The sequence below is a fragment of the Ursus maritimus genome, unplaced genomic scaffold (assembly GCF_017311325.1).
Source record: "Ursus maritimus isolate PB19 unplaced genomic scaffold, ASM1731132v1 scaffold_18, whole genome shotgun sequence".
In the NCBI taxonomy this organism is placed as follows: domain Eukaryota; kingdom Metazoa; phylum Chordata; class Mammalia; order Carnivora; family Ursidae; genus Ursus; species Ursus maritimus.
Genome location: NW_024424230.1, coordinates 35510272 through 35532022, shown reverse-complemented (window position 1 = coordinate 35532022; position 21751 = coordinate 35510272). Strand labels below are relative to the sequence as shown.

General features: G+C 44.5%; 1 protein-coding gene across 2 annotated transcripts in view; it reads left to right on the top strand.

The window, feature by feature from the left end:
- Positions 1 to 21751, top strand: part of MOCOS (molybdenum cofactor sulfurase) — a 50309-nt gene that overhangs the window by 16427 nt on the left and 12131 nt on the right. For both annotated transcript variants that reach the window (XM_040632589.1, XM_040632588.1), the window contains exons 6-11: positions 83 to 282; positions 5503 to 5619; positions 6426 to 6884; positions 12750 to 12912; positions 17515 to 17593; positions 18749 to 18870. In XM_040632589.1, the coding sequence (XP_040488523.1) occupies positions 83 to 282; positions 5503 to 5619; positions 6426 to 6884; positions 12750 to 12912; positions 17515 to 17593; positions 18749 to 18870 (1140 nt within the window). The remainder of the gene's footprint in view (positions 1 to 82; positions 283 to 5502; positions 5620 to 6425; positions 6885 to 12749; positions 12913 to 17514; positions 17594 to 18748; positions 18871 to 21751) is intronic.

Below are 21751 nucleotides of genomic sequence, written 5' to 3'. Positions count from 1 at the left end.
AAATAAATAAATAAATAAATAGAATGAGTGAATTACACGTGAAGTTCCTGTTTTTCTCTGACGTTTCACGATGGTTTTTGAGGTGGAATGGAGAATATAACGCTGCACACCTTCACCTTGGCTCAGTACACCTACACTGCCCTGTCTGCTCTCCGGTACCCCAGTGGAGCCCCCGTCGTGCGGATTTACAGCGACTCTGAGTTCAGCAGCCCGGAGGTGCAGGGTCCGGTCATCAATTTTAATGTGCTCGACCCCAGTGGGAACATCATTGGTTATTCCCAGGTGGGTCTCCTCAGCACCTCGCACCCTCGTTCACAGCAGGAATGCTGTCCTCTGGCACTCTGCCGCCTTCTGAGCCCTGAAATGTGCAGTGCGGGCCCCCGGGTGCTTGCGGCAGCTGTGTGAAGGGCAGCCCGGGCCTGGGTGGAGGGGCCCCGGCCCTTCCTTAGAGGTGCCGAACTCTCCTTTCCATGCCGTTCTGACAGGTGTGGCTGTTTTGTCTACCAGCCCTCCTTTTCCAGCCAGAAATGGTCAATTTCAAGTGCGAGGAGAGAGGGGCAGAGTCTTTGATCACAGTGCAAGGGGACAGCTGACAGCTTGCCAGCAAGGGAAGGCACCCTAAAGAGTGTAGACAGAAAAGCAGTGTAGACAGAATAGTACTTCTCAGGTCATGTTGTGTCTATTCAGCAGGGTGTCCCCAGTGATACATCAGACCGGATCATGGCATCACACAAAACGTGGGCCAGTTACCACCATGTATTTGCATGTGGCTTAGAATTCAGAACTCCTTTCTTTCTTTTTTTTTTTTTTAAAGATTTTATTTATTTATTCGACAGAGATAGAGACAGCCAGTGAGAGAGGGAACACAAGCAGGGGGAGTGGGAGAGGAAGAAGCAGACTCCTAGCGGAGGAGCCTGATGTGGGGCTCGATCCCATAACGCCGGGATCACGCCCTGAGCTGAAGGCAGACACTTAACCGCTGTGCCAACCAGGCACCCCAGAACTCCTTTCTGACAAGTAGAAACAATGTCCTTAGTATCACAAAAACCCTTATTTCTGCCATAGCTCATGCATATTATGAGTTTAAAGGATGTAGTAGTTTGGTAAAGTAGTTTGTGCAAGTGTACTCTTTGTAGCTATTTTCCCATGAAAACAGGACAAATAGTGGAGATTGGGAACTGCTTGGGTCCTTGCCATAGCTGAGTAAGCCGGTCACTGTTTAGTCCACTAAAATGTCCAGAGTCATATCAAGCACTCAGACATCTTGGTAGATGGTTCCCCGATGGGGTGTCACAGACTGGTAGGGATGGGGGGCCGAGGCCTTTCCCAGAGCTTGGGTTCCTAGAGCAAATCTGTGAGGAACAGGTTCAATGGTCAGATAAGTTTGGGTGAAGGTGCTCATCTTCCCTTGAAAGCTACAATCCCTATTCACCTTTGTTAAATGCAGAATTTCTCAAACAAAATCCATTTCTCAAGGAAACATATCCCCCCCCTTCCTCAACAGCCATAAACTATCAAAGGAACAAAGTTGAGAAATACGCTTCTGGGGATATGTCGATTCTTACTGGTATCTGGGAGTGGACACTCTACAATCTGAGGTTGTCTCTTGGGTAGGCTTACTGTGCAGACCCCCCCCCCGACCCAGTAAGACGCTGACAGCCTGACGCCACAAAGAAGCCTGCGATTTTAAAGGCTTTAGGAGGATGGTGGAAAATGCACCAGGAGGAAACGTTTTGCCTTCTTAAATACATTATTCTGGGTGACTGGTAAAGTAAGTCTCATTCTTGGACCTAAATAAGTTTGTATATCCTGCGAGGTGTGGAGGAGGACAGACAGGTGACCATGAAGTATGCTGTGGCAGGCAGAGCAGGGAAGGAATGCCTCATTTGGCCAGAGAAGCCTCAAAGAGAAGATCCCCAGGGTGGGGGCGGGGGGAGACACCTGTCTAGGTGTCCCGCTGACTTCACTAGGACTCTTACTCCCCGAGGCCGGACCCAGGACAAGTTTCTCCCTCTGTGTGTTTGTAGAGGGAGCTCGTCACATGATTGATGAGTGGCTTCCATGACTGAGGCATGGCCAGCTGTGCTGCTGGCTCAGGAGGGCCCAGCCCGGCTCCTTCCTGGTGTGGGAATTCCATAGGGACACTGGTGGCCTTCAGAAAGATCAGATGGTTTCATGGCCGGTTGGGCTCTCTTTTCAGGAGATTTCAAAAGAATCTATGAATCTTTTCAAAGAAGTTAGCTTTCCTTAAGAAGCTTTGGGGTTCCTGTTTGTGATATCCAGTCCCCCTAATTCCATTCTCCCCTCTGTGGACGTCACTCTACTCAGTGGTTACGTTGTGGGCTCAGATTCTGACTGCCTTTTGTTGGCTTTGTGAGCTTGGGCAAGTTAGTGGAAACTCTCCAAGTGTCCATGAAACGGGGATAGCAAGGTACCCTGCTGATAGTGTTGCTGTGAGGATTAAATGAGACACGCTCTAGAACACCTGAGCGCGGGGCCAGTAGGAAGCGAGTGCTCAGTAAACACCGAGGTGAAGGCACCTGGGAGGGAAGGCTCCCGTGCTGCACTGTGGTCAGGCTGCTTTCTCGCTGTCCCCGGATGCTGTGCTCCTCCTGCCGCCAAAACCAAATCCTTCACCTGGCCGGGTGCGGGCTGGGATCCCACGGGGCTCAAGGTGAGAGGGTACCACCTCATGATGGGAATTAGGAGGAACGCCCAAACAGCCTGCTGTACCCACATCCTCTTCTAGGTGGGGGCCTTCTCTCTTTTTGAATCTTGGTGGATTTGTGACTCGCTGATAACCAGGAGAATGCCACAGAAGGGGACGCTGCGTGGCAGAAAAGGCAATGCCACATCAGCAGTATTCCTTGGGACATCCACTTTTGGGCCCCAAGTTACCATGTAAGAAGGTCTATCCTGAGGCTTGCCATGCTGTGAGGAAGCCAAGCCACGTGGAGAGGCCAAGCACAGTCCCTCTGGTGGCTGTCCTGTTTTGAGCCCTCCTGGCTGGGAGGCCAGACACACACACACATAAGTGAGTCTCCAATGATTCTTATTCCCAGACACCACGTCACTCCCAGCCTTGGAGTCTTCCCAGCTGAGAATTGGGAAATCATGGAAAAGAGTCAAGCATCTCTTCTGTGCTCTTTCCAAATTCCTGACCTACAGTAGCTGTGAGCACAAAAAAATGGTTATTATTTTGTTCCACCACGTTTGGTGGCTTGTTTCACAGCAGTGGTAACTGGGATGGTGAATGTGGGGTGTGTGTGGGGGGGCTGGGTACAGGAGACTTCTAATTCCAGTTGGCAGGGGTTGGAGTGGGGTAATGAGGGAGCTTCCCTAGCAGCTGCCCTTTGAATGGAGGCCACCTGACTCTGGAGATGGAGTTGGCCAGACCCAGTGGTGCTGCCAGGTCTCAGCTCTGAGAGCCAGGGAATGCCTCAATTTCATTAGCAGGTCTCCACGTCATTGAGCTGTTGCCCAGGGTAAAGGAGCAGAGTTGTTTTCCTGACCACCCAGAGAATGGCTTCTTCTCACTCTGACAGTCCAGGGGAGACAGCTAACGTGAAGACAGCCATGGTCTCACCAGTGTGGGAGGCGCCATTACCGTGCGCAGCCTGGCCGTGTGGTGACCTGTGTCTGCAGAGAGGGCCATACTGCTTCTGGCTGCCTTTGGCCACCCCACAGTGTGGATTCCCAGGGAGCAAACCTTCAAAGGTTTGCCCAGCTGGGCAAACTATTTTCCTGAACTCAGTTAGGTGACTCCCCTGAGTTTAGCGGAGTCACCCGGGCTGAGGACCCTCAACGGGCTCCCAGACACTTGGGAAAATGGAGCCTTTGGCCCACAGCCGTAGCAACCGGGCAAATATCCCCCTTGTTAGCTCCCCCTTTGAGCCTTGAGTGAACGCAGATTGCTTCCCAGAGCCTTCAGGAGACAGGAAAGAGCCTTGGAACTTCTGGATTGAATGGCAATTCTGTGATTCAACTCAAACTAAGGGATTTTACGGAAAGCAAATTGATAAGACACAGTGTCAACACAGTACTGTTTGTGGCCCAGGCTGTGAGCCCAGACAGGGCGGCTCTGAGTGGTAACTCAGCTGGGGACTGCTCTGTGATCAACCCTGGGGGAGAAGATGCCAAGGAGCTGTCCTGCATCCTGGCCCCTCAGATTTTATTCTTGTGACTCTCCCTTGGAGCATGTGGGTTCTTTGAAGAAAAAAATAACTAGTTTATTATTTTTTAAAAATTGAGATATATCGACATATAATATTGTATTCGTTTTAGGTGTATGCATAATTATTTGATATATGTATATAATGCAAAATGATTACTACAGTAAGTCTAGTTAATATCCATCACCACACATAGTTAATTTTTTTCTTGTGATGACAACTTTGAAGATTTACTCTCCTAGCAACTTTCAAATACATATAACACAGGATTGTTAGAGTCACCATGCTGTACATTACATCCCTAAAACTTCTTTATCTTAAAACTAGAAGTTTGTACCTTTTGACTGCCTTTACCCATTTGCCCCCTGCCACTGACAGCCACCAATCTGTTCTCTGGATCTGTGAGTTTGATTTTTTTTTTTTTGGTTCCACATATGAATGATATCATATAGTATTTTTCTATGTCTGACTTATTGCACTTAGCATCGTGTCCCCAAGTTCCTTGTCACAAATGATAGGAATTCCTTGTTTTATGACTGAAAAATATTCCTCTGTGTGTGTGTGTGTGTGTGTGTGTGTGTGTACCAATTTTCTTTATCCATTCATCCTTCGATGGATACTTAAGTTGTTTCCATGTCTTGGCTATTGTAAATAATGCTGTGATGAACATGGGGGTGCATGTATCATTTCAAGAGGGTATTTTCATTTTCTTCGGATACTCAGAAGTGGATCGCTGATCATATGGTAGTTCTATTTTTAGTTTTTTGGGGACCCTTCATACTGTTTTCCGTAGTGGCTGCAGCAATGTACATTCCCACCAACAGTGCACAAGGGTTCCCTTTTTCTACATGGTTTCCAACACTTGTTATTTCTTGTTTTCTTAATAATAGCCATTATAATAGGTGTGGGTGATATCTCATTGTTGCTTTGATTTGTATTTCCCTGATGATGAGTGATGGTGAACATCTTTTCATGTACCTCTTGGCCATTTGTATGTCTTCTTCGGAAAAATGTCTATTCAAATCTTCTGTCCATTTTTAATAGTATTGTTTGTTGAAATATGAGCTCCTAACTTGGAGTTCGGCCTGAATTTGATATTTTCGGTTTTCTCAGGCATACATTATAGTCCTTTATTTATCAGTGACATTTTATAAAATGTGTTTAGTAAACCCATGATAGATCATGGCACTTGGGAGCAAAATTCCCAGCTCAGATTTTCATTTTATTGATAGGAAAGGGAGGTCCACATTTTGGTCTGAAGCTCTCTCCCAGGAAGTCGGAGCGAACTGGACATCCTTAACATTGGTTTCATGTCATATTGAACCCGCAGGTGGATAAAATGGCCAGTCTTTATAACATCCACCTGCGAACTGGCTGCTTCTGCAACACTGGGGCCTGCCAGCGGCACCTGGGGCTAAGCGACGAGATGGTCAAGAAGCATCTTGAGGTTGGTAATGCTGGTTGTCTCCAATGGTGGCCTCTCCGACCACCTTGGAGGCTGGTCTCATGTCTGGGGTCAGAGATCCCAACCAACCATGAACTGGATTTTACTTAAAAAGAGAGAGGAAGGCCTGGCAGAGAAACAAATGCAGTTTTAGATAGAATATTTGATCCTGCGGAGTATTGTGACCCCAACTCGCTGGGGGACTGACCTGGGTTCAGCACTGGGCAGGAAGATGGCATTAGCAGTGACTGATACCGGGCAGCCCCACTTGGAGAGGCTTGGGGACCTCTCGCCTTTATTTCTCCACCCCCCAGCAGGAGCACCCAGCCTGCCTTTGGCTTTCGTAGTGGCCTCGGCTGGTCATTCACAGAGGGAGCATCTCTGTCTTGCCTTCTTGTCAAAGGGCAGCTCTCAGGGATGCAGCCCTCCCTTTGGTTCTGAGAGAGGCTCAAAGCAGCGACCAGCCTGTGTTTCTCCAGCCTCAGCCCAGGGGAGACCAAGAAGCTGACCCATCACGCTGCTGAAATGTTGGTCTGTCTTGATATGTCTGTGAGTTGGCATGGTGTGCGGCTCTGGGTAAATGCCTTCCATGCAGTATTTCTTCTAAACTTTTTGATGATCCATTGAGACTGGTATTGAGTACAGCGAGGTTCACAAGGGAGTCCTTGCGCTTAGGAGAGCATGGCTCGGGCACACAGCGCACGTGACTGTGGCAGTCCCTTGTCCTGGATAAAGTTTCTTCAAAATGATTTCTAATTTATCCATGAGGAATGAGTCACTCTGGCTGACTTATTTCGCTTTTATTCTAGGCTGGTCATGTCTGTGGAGACAATGTGGACCTCATAGATGGGCAGCCTACAGGGTCTGTGAGGATTTCCTTTGGATATATGTCTACACTTGAGGATGCCCAGGCCTTTCTCACGTTCATCATAGCAATGCAGCTGCACCAGTCTGATGGCCAGCCTCTCCCTCAGACCACCCCTGGGGAGGCTGGAGCCCCGGCAGAGAGTGAGGCTCAGGACGCCGGGCCTGCCACCGTGGACAGATGCAGTTCCTCCCCTCAGGAAGACGCTCCCACAGCTTCTGGGGTTTGCAACGACTTGCCTAGTGCTGTGGATACAGTGGGTTCGTGCCCACTTCCGCTGATGGCCGCCGGGACCCAGCAGGTCCCTTCAGAGAAAGCAGCAGGAGTGCTGGATGGGGGCCTTGGGCCACATGTCATCACCAACATTTACCTCTACCCGATCAAATCCTGTGCTGCGTTTGAGGTAAGCGTGTTCATGGCGGTACACAGACTGCTTTTTGTTGTTGTTTACTTTATGATTTATTTTTGATAAAGTGAAGAAAAAGGACAGAAGGTAAAGCAAAGCATGCAGAAAATCAAAATCATATTCAGAGTATTGTGACATATGAAGGGTCGTTCTCATTCTGCCTCTCTTGGTTTGAGCTGACTTTTGAACGTGGCTCCTCTTAGGGCTACGCCTGAGACGATCCTGTTCTGAATGGGGAACACCTAGCTACTCTTAATAATTACGGATACGGTTTTCACCAAGTGCGTGTGCTGGTTCCCTGCTGAAGCATTTTACATGCTTTGTTTCGTTCCATCCTTAAAACAACCATACGAGGTACATGGTAATATCACCCCCATTTTGTAGATGTGGAGGGCTATTGAGGTTAAGTACTTTGCCCCGTAATCAATAAGAGGAAAGATTTGAACGCGGGTCTGCTGACTCCTTGGGTCAATGCTTTTATGTGACTTGTTCTACTCAGCCTTCCCTATGGGTATGACGTATTATGTCTTGAAATGTGCCAGCCTGGTGGTTACCTGAGCTGGGAGCCTGGGGTGCCCGCCTTGGCTGGCCATCCAGCCCTGACACCCCTGCGGTGGCCAAACTGCAGCTATCTTCTTATGCTCTGTGTGTGTCCCAAGTCCCAGGCAAAGGTCCCAGACTCCGGAGCCTCTGGAATAACAGGCTGTTTGGTTCCTGGTCAGACATACCACGGTCAGCGCTGTTTGTGGCCTGCCTTGCAGGGTGGTCCCATGGGAGCCTGTCCTCCAGGCTGAGACCATAACAAGCAAGTTCACTTTCACTTCCTAATGGAGGAAGATGAGGAGTCCATGTTTCCCTTGTGTGTCAGGACTCGTATTTTCACGGACTGGTCGTGTTCCATAGGATAGCCACATAGCACAGATATCCCGGGCAGGAATTAGTGTCCCATTTTACAGAGTAGGACACTGATATTCAGTAAGGTTTGCTAAAGGTCTTCTATCCATCTGCTTATTCAAAAACTGCATGCCACGGACCTGCTGCCTGCCAGCACTTGGGCCAGCACCCGGTATACATTGATGAACAAAATGGAAAAGGTTCCTTCCCTCAGAGAGTGCAATATCTCAGAGGGGACAGACACAAGACCAAGGACCACCCAAGTGAATAGAATCACCCTGGTGATAGGAACCACGAAGGCAAGAAGTGGGGTGCACCAGACAGAATTCTGCTGGATGGCTGTCTGAGTCCATTCAGGCTGCTACAGCAAAGTGCCATCAACTGTGTGGCTTATACACAACAAAAATGTATTTCTCCTGGTTGTGGAGGCTGCAAGTCCAAGATCAGGGCGCTGGCAGATTCGAAGTCCAGTGAGGGCTCACTTCCTTGTTCACAGACAACATCTTCTCACTGTGTCCTCGGGGCAAAGGGGCGAAGGAGCTCTCTGGGGCCTCTTTTATAAGATCTTCAATCACATTCATGACAGCTCCACCCTCATGACCTAGTCACCTCCCAAAGGCCCCCGAGCCCCCAATGCAAGGGTATTATCTGAGGTTTCCTTATGATTTCTGTATTTTTGGCAGGAATTCCATAAGAGAGGTACTATGCTTTCTCAGTGCATCCCAGAAGGAGACACACTCTGTTCATTTGTCCCAGTGCTGGTGACATTAACTATCATCATTTGCTTAAGATGGGGTCTGCCAGGTTTCTCTACTGTAAAATTCATTAATTAGTAATTAATCAGTATTTTGTAGAGAGATATTTTGAGGATATGTAAATATCCTGTTCCTTGTCAAACTTTTATTTACTGGATTTAGCATCTATTGATGACTTTTGCCTAAATCAATGATTGGGATGATGATTGCAAAATGGTAATTTAAGAAATTCCGTCATTCTTTTTAGATTTATTAGTTGGTATTCTATTGTAGGATAGAGCTTCTCTTCTTCCATGTTTACTCATTAATTCTTCTCTGTCTCTCTTTGTATCTGCATGGACTCATGGATTCTGATTTTGCTCAAAAGGTTTCAACCCATCATTACCAGTATTTATTTTGATGCTTAAATTGCTGCAGACTTGGCCACTGGGAGCTCCTTCAAGTTAACTACTGTGTCCTTTTGATATGTCCCTGTAATTCCATGAGCATTTCCTTACTTTCTGGTATAATAATGTGTTCTAGGCTCATTCTATATGTTCCCTGCCTGAGAAATGGAATAGGTCATTTCATCAAAGGCACTTCACTTCTTACATCAGAGAATGATACTGAGAAACAAATACTTGATCGCCAGGTCTGATCCTTGTTCTTGCTCCTATGCCCTCTGAGTGTACAGAGCTTAGGAATATTTGCTGCTGTGACAGATTATCATAAACTTTTAACAGGACTCATCTGATTAGTTTGGGCCCACCTGGATAATCCAGGAAGATCTCCCCATTGTAGGGTCCTCAACTTTAATTGCACCTTCAAGTCTCTTTTGCCTAATTCCAGGGATTAGGATGTGGACCTGTTTAGGAGGACCCTTATTCTGTCCACAACATATGTGTACGTGTTAAGACTTTGGGATACTCTGCATACATGTGTGCATACACACATCTGTATTTCTCTATCTATCTATCTATCTATCTATCTATCTATCTATCTATCTAACATCTATCTTTATCAGCTAGCCATGCTCCTGATTTCCCACTAACACCTCCTCTTTCAATCCAGTACCACGTTGTTTATTCTTTCTATGCCCCTTTCCATACTCGTAACTCCTGTGAGAAACCTGGCTTCTGTATCTTCACCAGATACTTATTTGCTCAACTCCTCCTTCTGGAACCAAACCCCTGTTGCAACAGCTGAAGGCTCAGCCCCACACATGCCAGTTTCCCCCTCCCTCAGGAAGAAGAAAGGAGGAAAGGGGAGGCCAGCACATTACATTTTTAGATGGCAAATTAAAAGATAGAAAATTATAGACCTCTCTCAACAAATAGGTGAAGAACTGTGAGGAGTCTGAGGTTTGCCCTCCTTGTAAGCTAACCAGCGAGCCTGTCACAGTGTTCTCGATGCTGGCTAAAGACACGAGACTCCTGGGTCAGAGACAAAGGGCTTTATTACTGACAGAACAGCAGGCAGCATGAGCTTCATGTTTGTGTTGCTTCCCTGTGCCCCCCAAGTCCCAAGAGGGGTTACAGAGGGGCCCAGGTGGGTGCTGTGTACATGGCTGAGGAACCCCTCACTTAGGGAACTGTACTCATAATGGGATGTGAGCAAACATGCCATGCTCAGGAGGAAGACATGATATATTGGACTGGGAGCAAACCTGCTCTACCCAGAAGCTTGTATTCACTGTATTTATTTGTATTCGCTATACAAACATACTCATAATGGTAGTTTGCAACAAAAAGGCACTTAGTGCTTCTGCTCCTTACAACAGACGTGCAGAAACAAGAGACCGTGAAGATCGTCTCCCAGTAATACATTGTCTTCTAAAAAGTTATTTGTAATTCAAAACACGTTTTCCTATAGAAATAATAATGGTGACTTCTGGGCTTTCCTATAGAAATAATAATTAATAATAAAGAAATAAATAAGAAATAATGATGGTGGTTTCTGGGCTTACCTGTAAAGGCTTATATAGACCATAATATTGCGGAGCTTGAGTGTTGGACCAACAGAAGCAACTATAGTCTGTGGGGAGACTATTTGATATGAGAAAATTGAAGGGAGAGGTAAAGGGATTAACATCTATGGATCATCTGATATATTTTAGTTGCTTTACATTTTAGATTTCATTTTAGCTTTTAGCCAATAAAATGAGAAATGATAATAATGTCCATCCTACATGTGACAAAGCCAAGACTCAGGAAGGTTAGGAAGTTGTTCAAAGCTAATAGCACTTGAGATAGGATTTAAACCCAGTGGTCTCTCAGTCTCCAGAGTGCCCCTACCCCTCATCACATGATATTTCCACTTCCTGAATACAGGGCTCGCTCCACTTGAGGTGAAGTTCACCTTGACATTCTCCCTCCCTGAGTTCTCTGCCCTCCCCCTGTGCCCTGCAGCTCCTCTCCACTTCCATGGTGCCTCAGTCTTCCCTGAGGTCCTTTACTGGAAGACCCACCCCAAAATGCCCCTTAATTAAAAATTGTTTCCCACTCTTCATCACCCGCTATTGAAGTTTTCAGGTTCTTTGGGTAGCTGAATTGAATGCTCAGAGGAAAACAATTGGATGAAATTGATTCACAGTTCAAGAATGATTGTCTCTTAACTATTTCAAAAGCATTTTTTTCTCCTTTGCCTATGCTTTTCTTCCATGGAATGCTGGTTCCAGAAGAGCCTTCACTGATGGGGCTACGGTACATGTGCTGTCGCGTGCAATGCTGTTAGCAGCTAAGCCGTGAACAAAACTCTTCCGAAGACCTGGCCATGCTTCATTGAAATGTTATTAGTTTTTCCCTAATGCCCTTTTTCTGTTCCAGGATCTCATCCCAGATGTCATATTATATTTAGCGGTTATGTCTCCTTAGGCTTCTGTGGGCTGTACCGGTTTCTCAGACTTTCCTTGTTCTTGATGACCTTGACAGTTTTGAGGAGTACTGGTCAGGTATTTTTTAGCATGTCCCTCAATTTGGGTTTGTCTGATGTCTTTCTCATGATTAGACTGGGGTTATGGGTTTTTTGGGGGAGGAGGACCACAGAGGCAAAGGGCTATTCTCATCATATCAAATATCATATATCATATTGTATCATATCATATCATATCATATCATATCATATCATAGTGCATACTATCAACATGACTTATCACTATTGATGTTAATTAACCCTGATCATCTTGTTGAGAGAATATTTACCAGGTTTTTTCACTATAAAGTTTCTCCTCCACTCCCTTTCCATACTGAACTCTTTGGAAGTAAGTCAGTAAGTGCAGCCTACATGTAAGGGGTTGGGGGTTATACTCCTTCTTGGGGGGGGCATCTACATCAATTATTTGAGGTTCTTCTATATGGAGAGGTAACTTCTCTTATTTATATATTTGGGTATTTATTTATTATTTATTCCATCATGTATTTATTTCAGTATTGACTCATGAATATGTATTTTATATGTTGGGTTATAAGACAATAGTAATACATCATTGTTCTTATTTTTGCTCAAATTGTTCCAGTTTTGGCCAGCGGGCATGCTTTCAGCTGACTCCTGCACCCTTTTGACATACTCCCATCATTTTGTTTTTTGAGTATTTCCTTACTTTTCTATCACCACCAGATGCTCCTGACCCAGCCCTAGAATCAACCATTTCTCCAGTTCTTTCTTATTGGAGAATGGTATTAGAAGGCAAGAGCTATCTGGGCAGTGGGTGTAATTTACATTTTAATTTTGTAGAAATACGAAGAATTCAGGAAAACTTGTACACTTCAAGTGGATCAACTCAGTGACCATGCCAGGATAGCCACAGTTTGTGCGAGAAATATGTCTGTAGCATGAGGGTATGCCTGCACAGCATTCAGCACTGTGGAAGGATATAGAGAAAGTGAGAGTGATGGAAGTCTGCGGGCAGGGGAGCTTCGAGATGGGGTGGAGTGGAGACTTACTTTCCATGCACACTCTTGTGTTTTCTGAATATTGCTCCATGCACACACATTACCCATTTAAAAGACAGGTTGAAGAGGAGAAGGGCAGAAGTGGAGTTGGAGGGTGAATGGAAGGTATCTCGCTCTCACACTGTCTCCTTTGCATCGTCTTCTTTGCTTTACTTTCTTTTCTTCCTTCATGTCCTCCTTCCAGAGTATGTGCTGAATTCATGAAGTCTGTCTGTACCTGTGCAATAATGCAAAGACCATTTTTGAGGAGCTCTGCCCTAAAATGCACTTACCTTTTTGTTTAGGTGACCAAGTGGCCTCTAGGAAATCAAGGGCTGCTGTATGACCGGAGCTGGATGGTTGTGAACCACAACGGTGTGTGCCTGAGTCAGAAGCAGGAGCCCCGGCTCTGCCTGATCCAGCCCTTCATTGACCTGCAGCAAAAGGTCATGGTCATCAAAGCCAAAGGTGTGAAAACTGGGTTCATTTTCACAAATCAACTGTCAAGAGTAGTTTTTATACTCCTATGAAACTAAAACAATTGGTTTTCCTCTACAAATATTAAAATAATCCTAAAGTAAGTGAAATGTTGTCTAAGAGACAACACAAAGTTCTTGCTCCTTCTGTTTTGAGAAATTCCTAGAGAGAGGTAAAGATCTGACAATTCACTCAGGAAATAAAGATGTACAAAATGTGAAATTATAGGTTTTTTCACTTACCTTCCCTTTATTTCAGTCACTTGTCATAGTACATACTCAAGGTTTAATTCTTCCTTGTTGATTTTTTGTTATGAACTATCTAACATATACAGAAGTATAGATCAGCTCTGTCCAATGGAACTTTATGTGTTGATGGAAATGTTCAGTGTCTATATTGTCCAAGTTGGTAGCCATTGCTTACATGTGGCTATTGAGGGAAGTGTGCAGGTCAGTCGTTTTTTTGTATATTCATGAGGTTGTGCAACCATCACCACAATCAACTTTAGAACACTTTCATCACCATAAAAGAGAAACTTCATACCCATTAGTAGTCACTTCCCATTGCCAGCCTCATCCCTGGTCCTTGGCAACCACTAATCAAATTTCTGTTTCTATGGATTTGCCTATTCTGGATGTTTTGTGTAAATGGAATCACGTGGTATGTGACTGGCTTCTTTCACTTAACACTATGTTTTCCGAGGGTCATCCATATTGTTGAATAATATTCCATTGCATGGATATACCATTTTGAAAATCCATTTAGTAGTTGATGGATATTTAGATTGTCTCCACTTTTTGGCTATTAGAAATCATGCTGCTGTGAACATTTGTGTACAAGTTTTCATGTGGCCATATGTTTTCCATTCTCTTGGGTACATGCCTAGGAGTAGAATTGCTGGGTCACGTGGGAACTCTATGTTTAGTGTTTCCAAGGTGGCTGGCTGCATCACCATTTTACATTCCCACCAGCAATGCACAGAGGTTCTAATTTCTCCACGTCCTCAATACCTGTTATTTTCTGTTGTTGTTTTTCAATAGTCCTTGTAGTGGGTGTGTAGTGGTACCTCTCCAGCTTTGATTTGCATTTCCTTTAGGACTAATGATGTTGACTATCTTTTCTTGGGTTTATTGGTCATCTGTCTATCTTCTTCAGAAAAATATCTATTCAAATTCTTTGCTTATTTATTTTTGAATTATTGAGTTGTAAGAGTCCATTCTATATTCTGTATACAAGTCCCTTTTCAGATCTATGATTTTCAAATATTTTCTCCCATTGTGGAGGTTTTTTTTCATCTTTCTGAAGGCTCCATTTTACTTTTAGTCTGTCTGCCTGTATCGCGATATTTAAAGTGAGTTTCCTGTATCCAGAATAGAGTTGGCTCACGCTCTTTAATCCACTTTGACAATCTCTGTATTTTTATTGGTGTGTCCTCTTGGGATTTTGATTGTAAAATCACATATTTTGTAGTCATATATTTGCAATCATATTTTGATTATAATACCATGTATTAATTTCAAAAGAATTTGTATCATATAGTATTGAGTCTTTTATTTCTAATAGTGTCTCTTTCCTTTTAGGACTTCTTTTATTGCTCCAAATTTTAATATTTTCCAGAAACTTTTACACCTTTTTTTGCTATGTAAATTTTTTTTTAATTAATGAATGAATGTATTTATTTTTGAGAGGGAGAAAGAGAGAGAGAGAGAGAGCACAGCGTGGAGCCTGATGTGGGGCTCAATTTCACAACTCTGAGATCATGACTGGAGCCAAAATCAAGAGTCAGACATTTAAGCAACTGACCTGCCCAGGTGCCCTGCTATGTAATAGTTTGTTGGAATATTTTTAATACATTTAATGCACATACACTATTGATTTTTGTATATTAATGTTTTCCCCTTTACTTTTTCTGAATTCCTATTAGTTTTATTAGTCAATCTGAAGATTTTCTTTCACATATTCTGTGTAAATGGTCATATCATCTTCTAATAATAATAGTTTCATATCTTTCTTTCTAATTTTTATTACTCTTCTTTCTTTTTCTTATCTTACTGCATTGTCTTAGCCTGCTTATATAATGGTGAAGCAGTGATGGAAGATATCCTTCTTTGTTACTGATCTGAATAGAATGCTTTTAAAGTTTCAAAAATAAGAATGATGCTTACTGTAGGTTTTTGATAGATTTGTTTTACCAAGCTGAAATAGTTCTTTTCTTATTTAGCTATATGATGACTAATGGTCTATTCTTATTGAATGCTTTTCCTGCATCTCTTGGTTATCATATTTTTTTCTTATAGTCTATTATTGTGATGTCTTATGTTAGTAGACTGTCTAGTAATAAATTGTCCTTGGACTCTTGGGGGGAAACACTACTTGGCAATGATTCTTTGATACATTGATGGATTTGGTTTGCTAATATTTCGTTTAGTATTTTTGTACCTATTTATTAGTGAAATTGATACATCACCTTCTTTTACTGTGCTTTTCTTATTTAAGTTCAGGTATCCAGGATATTAACATACAAAAAGAATTGAGTAGATTGCTTCTCTTTCTTTCTATTCTCTGAGGCATAAAAATATATATCATGATTATGTAGGGTTTATCCCACAATGCGAGGAATGGGAGAGAGAAAGAAAACAAATATCTGATATTTTGCACTCCAAATTAGCAGCACTTTGTGAAGCCAATGGTGTCCCCTCCTACCATGTATCAGATATTCTGCTCACTCGCAGGGAACTCCCACATTGTGGGTGGAGTAAGGGCATCTTTTGGCAATGCATGACAACACAAATTGAATAATAAACAGTAAAACAAGACATTATAATGGTTTCATGCGTGTGACTTGTCACTCCCAAAGATTCTAGCCATCTTGAGTCCAGACATCAGGCTCTTTTATTTCTCTGTGTCTCTGAGCCGAGCACAGGACTTAGTGCATATGGAAAGAACTCACTCCCCATGAACTTTTTGGGGGCCCTTGAATTCAATTCATGGTTGGACCCCAGATTTTGTTGCCTTAACCAGAGGCCTGCAGTGACCTTTAGAAGGCAACTGAGGGCCAAAGACCCTGGATTTATTTAGAGCCTCGTGTAAGGATAGAAAGAGGGTGTGTACAGGCCCCCCGCTGGCTGCCCAGGGAGTGCCGTTGTCCACATGCTGTCCTCCCTGCTCTGGTTACTTCCTCATAACCAGTGTCCCAAGCTCACTTTACTGCTCTCCTCTGTGGGTGCATACCTGGCACTGTGCCGTTCTTCCATGCACACCCTTTTGACACAGCAGCATCTGTAATTATTCAGCACAGCACATTCCTTCTCCAAACTTCGGGAACATTCTGGATTAGTAATTCTTCTGGCTTTCCCCACATGGGGACAGGAGCATGGAACTGGCTGTGCACCTGTAAGGTGCAGAGGAGCAGGGGACACAGTTCATGGAATACTTAGTACTCAAATTGTTGCATCTCTCCCTTTGTCGTGGTGAAAGCCCCATTGTGATGGGCAGGGCCTGAGTAGCAGGCATGATGCAAAGCTGGTGATATGCCCATTTCTTGTGCTCTGTGTGATGAAGAAGGACTGGGATGGGCAGGGATACAGGTGTGCATGATATGCGCATTGCCCGAGGGCCAGGATGGGTCTTGCTGGTGAGCAGTGTGACTGGCAGCAGTGCTGAGAAGGCCGGAGGGCTCAGGTGGGTCACACAGGAGGAGCTCCTGCTTCTAGCATCCACAGAGTAGGGGCCCCCACACATTCCACTCAGGCGTCTTGGCTTCATGCCTTTCCCTGGATTCTTAAGGACTCACGGAGAGCAAGGAGTGCAGAGTAGCAAGGGCCTCAGCAGTTCCAGCCTTTACCAAAGGTCTTTCACTCCTTAATGGCACTGGATCAGTTTCTTCTCGTTTCATCCACGTATTTCACTCTGACTTTATTTAAAGAATAAATAGCACTTTAGCTGGGTAATGGGTACATGAGTGTTAACTATTATTATTCTTTAAACTGTTGCATACATATGCTATATACTCCTTCATACTTATGATACATGTAACAATGAAAAAAAAAAGCTTCTCAACCCTACTGAAATAGTTTTATTCCTATCTGTCTGTCTATCTATCTATCTATCTGTCCATCTATCTGTCTTTCTTTCCAGGTAATGACGATTGGTGCAGGAGCCCATTTTGATGCTGACTCCCATGGGTTCTTGCGAATTAACACTCTACGCTGATATCTTTACAGAATGAGCCTTCATGCCTGCCTATTTCTAAAGGCCTTAAGGTAGCTTAGAAAACAATGACCTTGGGATGTAGAGTTGTCCAGAGGTAGAGAAGTCTTTTAAGGGGTTTATAGTGTTCCAGTGACTGTGGATGCGACTGCCCGAGTGCAGAGTCTTCCATGAGAAGGCTCTTTGATGTACATACGGTTGGTGGTCTTGATCACGCGAAAGAGAATCTCAGTTATAAGGAGATTTCCAACATCTGGCCAGTGATTTGATCCAACCAGTTTCCAGGGTCATTACAGTTCTTGTGTATTTCATGATAATGGACTTTCACTTAAATAGTTGTTCTTTTTGCCTGATAATTAATCTGTCTCTAACCTTTTTCATTAGGGATGGAGCCTATAGAGGTGCCTCTTGAGGAAAATGGTGAACGGGCTCAGATTTGCCAAAGCAAGGTCTGTGCGGACAGGTGAGAGTCTGCGGCAGGTGAAACCCTCAGATCCGTCTGCAGGTGGCACAGAGGGGGAAGAGAGGAAGGCCCTGTAGATTGGTCCTCAGCTGCACCCCGTATCCAGCCGGCTGCCCCTTTCCCTTCACGAACTCACTCTGACCACACTGCCCCACGCTGTTCTTCAAACCTACCAAATGTGCTCCTTCCTCAGGATGCCAGCAGAGAGAAATGGAGCCATTTAGGGATACCTGCTGTTTTTTATGAGGCTCATTCCTGGTTGTACATTTCATTTAGCTGCATTTGAGAGAAATGCTCTTTTCTGGCTATTAAAGGGGTAGATAGGCATCTTCTGCTCAGAACCGTAAGTGCCCCAACTGATGAAAATGGACTTTCATGCAATCTCTCAGAGCATTGGAGAGAAAGTGCAACTAAATGAGGTTTCATTCTACGCTTCCCTTTCTAGACACAGGTAGGCAGCTATTTGCTCCAGTAAAAATTAAGGATATGACAGGTTTTCCATTCTATCTGTCTTGTAATCCCAATGTAGGTTATTAGCAATTTTGCATTATAAATCCTGGTGATGTGTAGAGTTTAAAGCAATTTTTAAAAATTTAAATGCTTTAAGTTACATTTAAGAAGTCTCTAAGATTGCAGAGTTAAAAAAAAAAAAGCTGGATCAATAGATGTACTTCTATTGGTAACTTGAAGGCATAGCGTTCTTTTCACAAACCAAACCCATTATTCCATGTGGTCTGGCCATGAGGAAAAATATTAGTCAAGCCCATAGTAAAAATCCAGAACATATGTCTGGGTTCAAGGGCTTCTTAAAGCAAAGAACAGCCCTGGAAGCTCTCAAATTCTAAGCTCTGTGCTATTCAGTGGCTATAAGTAATATAAACAAGGATTTTCAAGATGAACACCTAAAGCTTTCTATCTGATCTAAAGGCTTTGCGCAAGCCCCAGCCCCCGGGTCTTCCCCTGCGTTGGCCGTCCCCCCTCAGCTGATCACGCTGTCGCTTTAGGCTTCTCTCCCTGGGATGCAATATCGTATTACATTATATTTATTACACTGTATTATATTTTGCAATCTAACTTTTTTGCTGTTTAGAATAAGAATTATTTAAAGGAATACTAAATAACATTCACCCCCCTCCTTTTTTTTTTCTCCCTCAGGGTAAATACTTATAATTGTGGAGAAAAAATTTCGAGCTGGTTGTCAAGGTTTTTCGGCCGTCCATGTCAATTGATCAAACAAAGTTCAGACTTTCAAAGAAGTGCAAAGAGACGGGGCAAAGGTATCACATTTGGACGTAGTTCTTAGGGGACAGGAACTTTCCCCTGGCATACTCCAAATCAGCCCGCGGAATGGATTTACAGGGCGACCTGCTCATGCGCGGAAAGCAGGGTGGTCTGCAGGACCCACGTGTGGTCTCCAGGATGACCCCAAGGAGGTGGAGGTGGGCTTCCAGCCAGCTGCTCTGCCACCGACAAGCTCTCTGTCTCAGTCCTCCCTGTTTAGAAGCACAGTTTCATTGGGTTACATAAAAACATGGGTAGCTTGGTATGTCCTCAGATCGTATGCAGGAACAAGAAAACCCGGTTTCTAGTCTTGGCTCTGCCACATGGCCGTAAGAGCTTGGCAAATGTTAAGCCTTGTGGTGCCTCGACTGGTGTAGACCCCAACTCTTTCCACTTGTAAAAGTGCCGACAGTTTTTCCTGCCAGAGCTGTTGTTATCTGAAGTGAGACAGCAGAGAAGAAAGTATCTGAAAGTTAACAGTACCACGTGGGAAGAAGAGATCATTTTCAGGTGTCTGCTCAAGCATCCCCTTCTCAGGGAAGCCTTGCTTGACTGCTCTCCTTAGAACCAGAGCCCCTACCGGAACCTCTTCAGTTCATTCCCTGTTTTATTTTTCTGTCTGGTACTTTTCCCATCCCAGAGGCCATGCCTTTTACTCAGTTATTCTGTTTATGGGATTGTGACAGATCGTAAGCTCTGAGAGGACAGGAAGTTTTGTATGCTTTGTTCGGGGCTGTATCCCCAGTGTCAGAACAGCATCTGGCACATAGTAGTTGCTCAGTAAATACTAGATGAATGAATGGGTGGGTGAGTCATTGCCACATTATTAATTTGTGTAGGGATGACCTGGCTTGGTGATTAGCTCCCAGAGAGACTGGCTTGGAAATTCAAGTAGCATTTTGACAGTATGGGGACCAGTGACTGGATCGAGGGACCTGGACAGGTGAACCTATGAATCCCTGAAAACGTATAATAGAGAGAGGATTCAAAGGATATAATCTACTCGCACTTTTAGAAGTGTCGACAATTTGTCGTGTCAGAAGTCGTTCAATAATTTGAGTTGCTGTGTGATGGAGAAGGGGAATAAATGTATGCTCATCTTAATTGAGGAGGTGAGCTGGTGGTGTTTGGGCACAGGTGACCTAAGAGACGTGATGAAAGGGGAGAGAGAAATGGGCAATTCTGTGAGTAGGGACATGAAAGGAGTGGGGTTCGACAGGACCAGGGCCACCATAGAAATGAACTGACAGGATAAGGTCTGATCATTCCCAGTGCCTCCTGTCTACCTGGGGCTCAGCTGGGTCTTCAGGAGGCTGGCGAAGATTAGGAAGCAATGGTAATGGTCCTTCGAGATCTAAGTTTAGAAGCTATGGCTTACCAGTAGACAGTGACGTTAACATAAAGGTCACAATAAAGATCTATGCAAAGGGCACGGGTGTGGGGGAGGCGTCCCCCACACCTGGAGTGAATCACGGAGAGCTTCAGGGAGGACGTAACTTTGGAGCTGTACCTTAACATGAGAGAGGAGTTTTCTAGGCAGAGAGAGGCAGGAAGGTTAGTCGGGAGCAGAATGGCAGGGCTTGGCATTTCATGGGCGCAGAGAAGGGTTTAGGAAGGGTTGCATGTGGGGAGGGGCGCCCTGGGGCAGAGCTGGGGAGAAGAGATGAATGTTTGGCTGAGGAGTCAGTGAGCACTGTCTTGTGGTTGGGGGCACTCACTGAAGAACTCTAAGCTGAGGAGTTCCGTGAGGTCACGTGTGCTACAAAGACACTCTTGGCCTGGTGTGGAGGCTGCATCAGGGAGGGAGGTGAGGGGAGCACGGGGGCCAGGCAGGAGGCGGCAGTGACTGTCCTGGTGGGAGATGGCGACCTGGTGAGGTAGGTGGGAAGGGAAGTCTGTCCCTGCAGTGCCAGGGAGTGTCAGCTTGAGAATATTAAACTGCATGGATGCTGTTTATGGTGGAGTGGTCTCTGATGGGCTAGGCCGCTGGTCTTTGAATATTTTCACGTTGGTACACCCGAGAGGAACTTTTTTAGAGTTACACTACCTCCTTGGACATTTTTAGATTGTCATCTAAATTGGCCAGTGGAATTTCAATATTTAGTGGTTTGATTCTCAAGAGTCTTCATTTAAAAAAAATACATACGTATGGGCAAACTGCCTTTTAATGGTCAGAAATTTTATTTCTTTCCTTTTCCTTCTTCAATTTGTATTTCCATCCCACTTCCTTGATGGAATTTTGTTTTAGTGTTATATATTTCATGCTTGAAAATCTTTCTTTGATCACTCTATCATATTTATCTGAAACTACAGTTACATATAAATAGAAATATATACACATTTTCCAAGTTTGCTGTGATCATAAGAGTCTAAGTGTTAGGAGGTATTTTCTAGGATGAGTCTTTAATAGTACACGGTTTATCAAAGCAATACAAGATATTACAAAGTTTGAAAAAATAGTTAATAAACATAAAAACATTGTTGAAAATGAATCTCTTAATGTGATGCCCCCGCCCCACCCGCTGCTGCCATTAATTCCCCTGTCCCTGAATGACTGTCACCTGTGCCCTGGAAAGCGGGTGCTCAGCACTGATTCTTCTCTGGAAAACCTTATTTAAGTCAGTAAAAAGCTGGGGATGAAAGGAATTCGGTGAACGCACTGTCACTCAGACCTTCCTTCTGAGGCACATGATTAAAGCCCAGGGATCTCCCATCACGATGACTCAGACCGTCTGTCTCTTGGCCCCTTAATTAGGTTGGGCAGGTTTGTGTAGAGTGAGGAATGGGAACCCCTCTCACCTGCAGGAGGCTCATTCACTCACTCGTGCTTTAGAGGCTTGTATTTTCTCAGCACAGACGCCAGGGCTTGGAATGGGG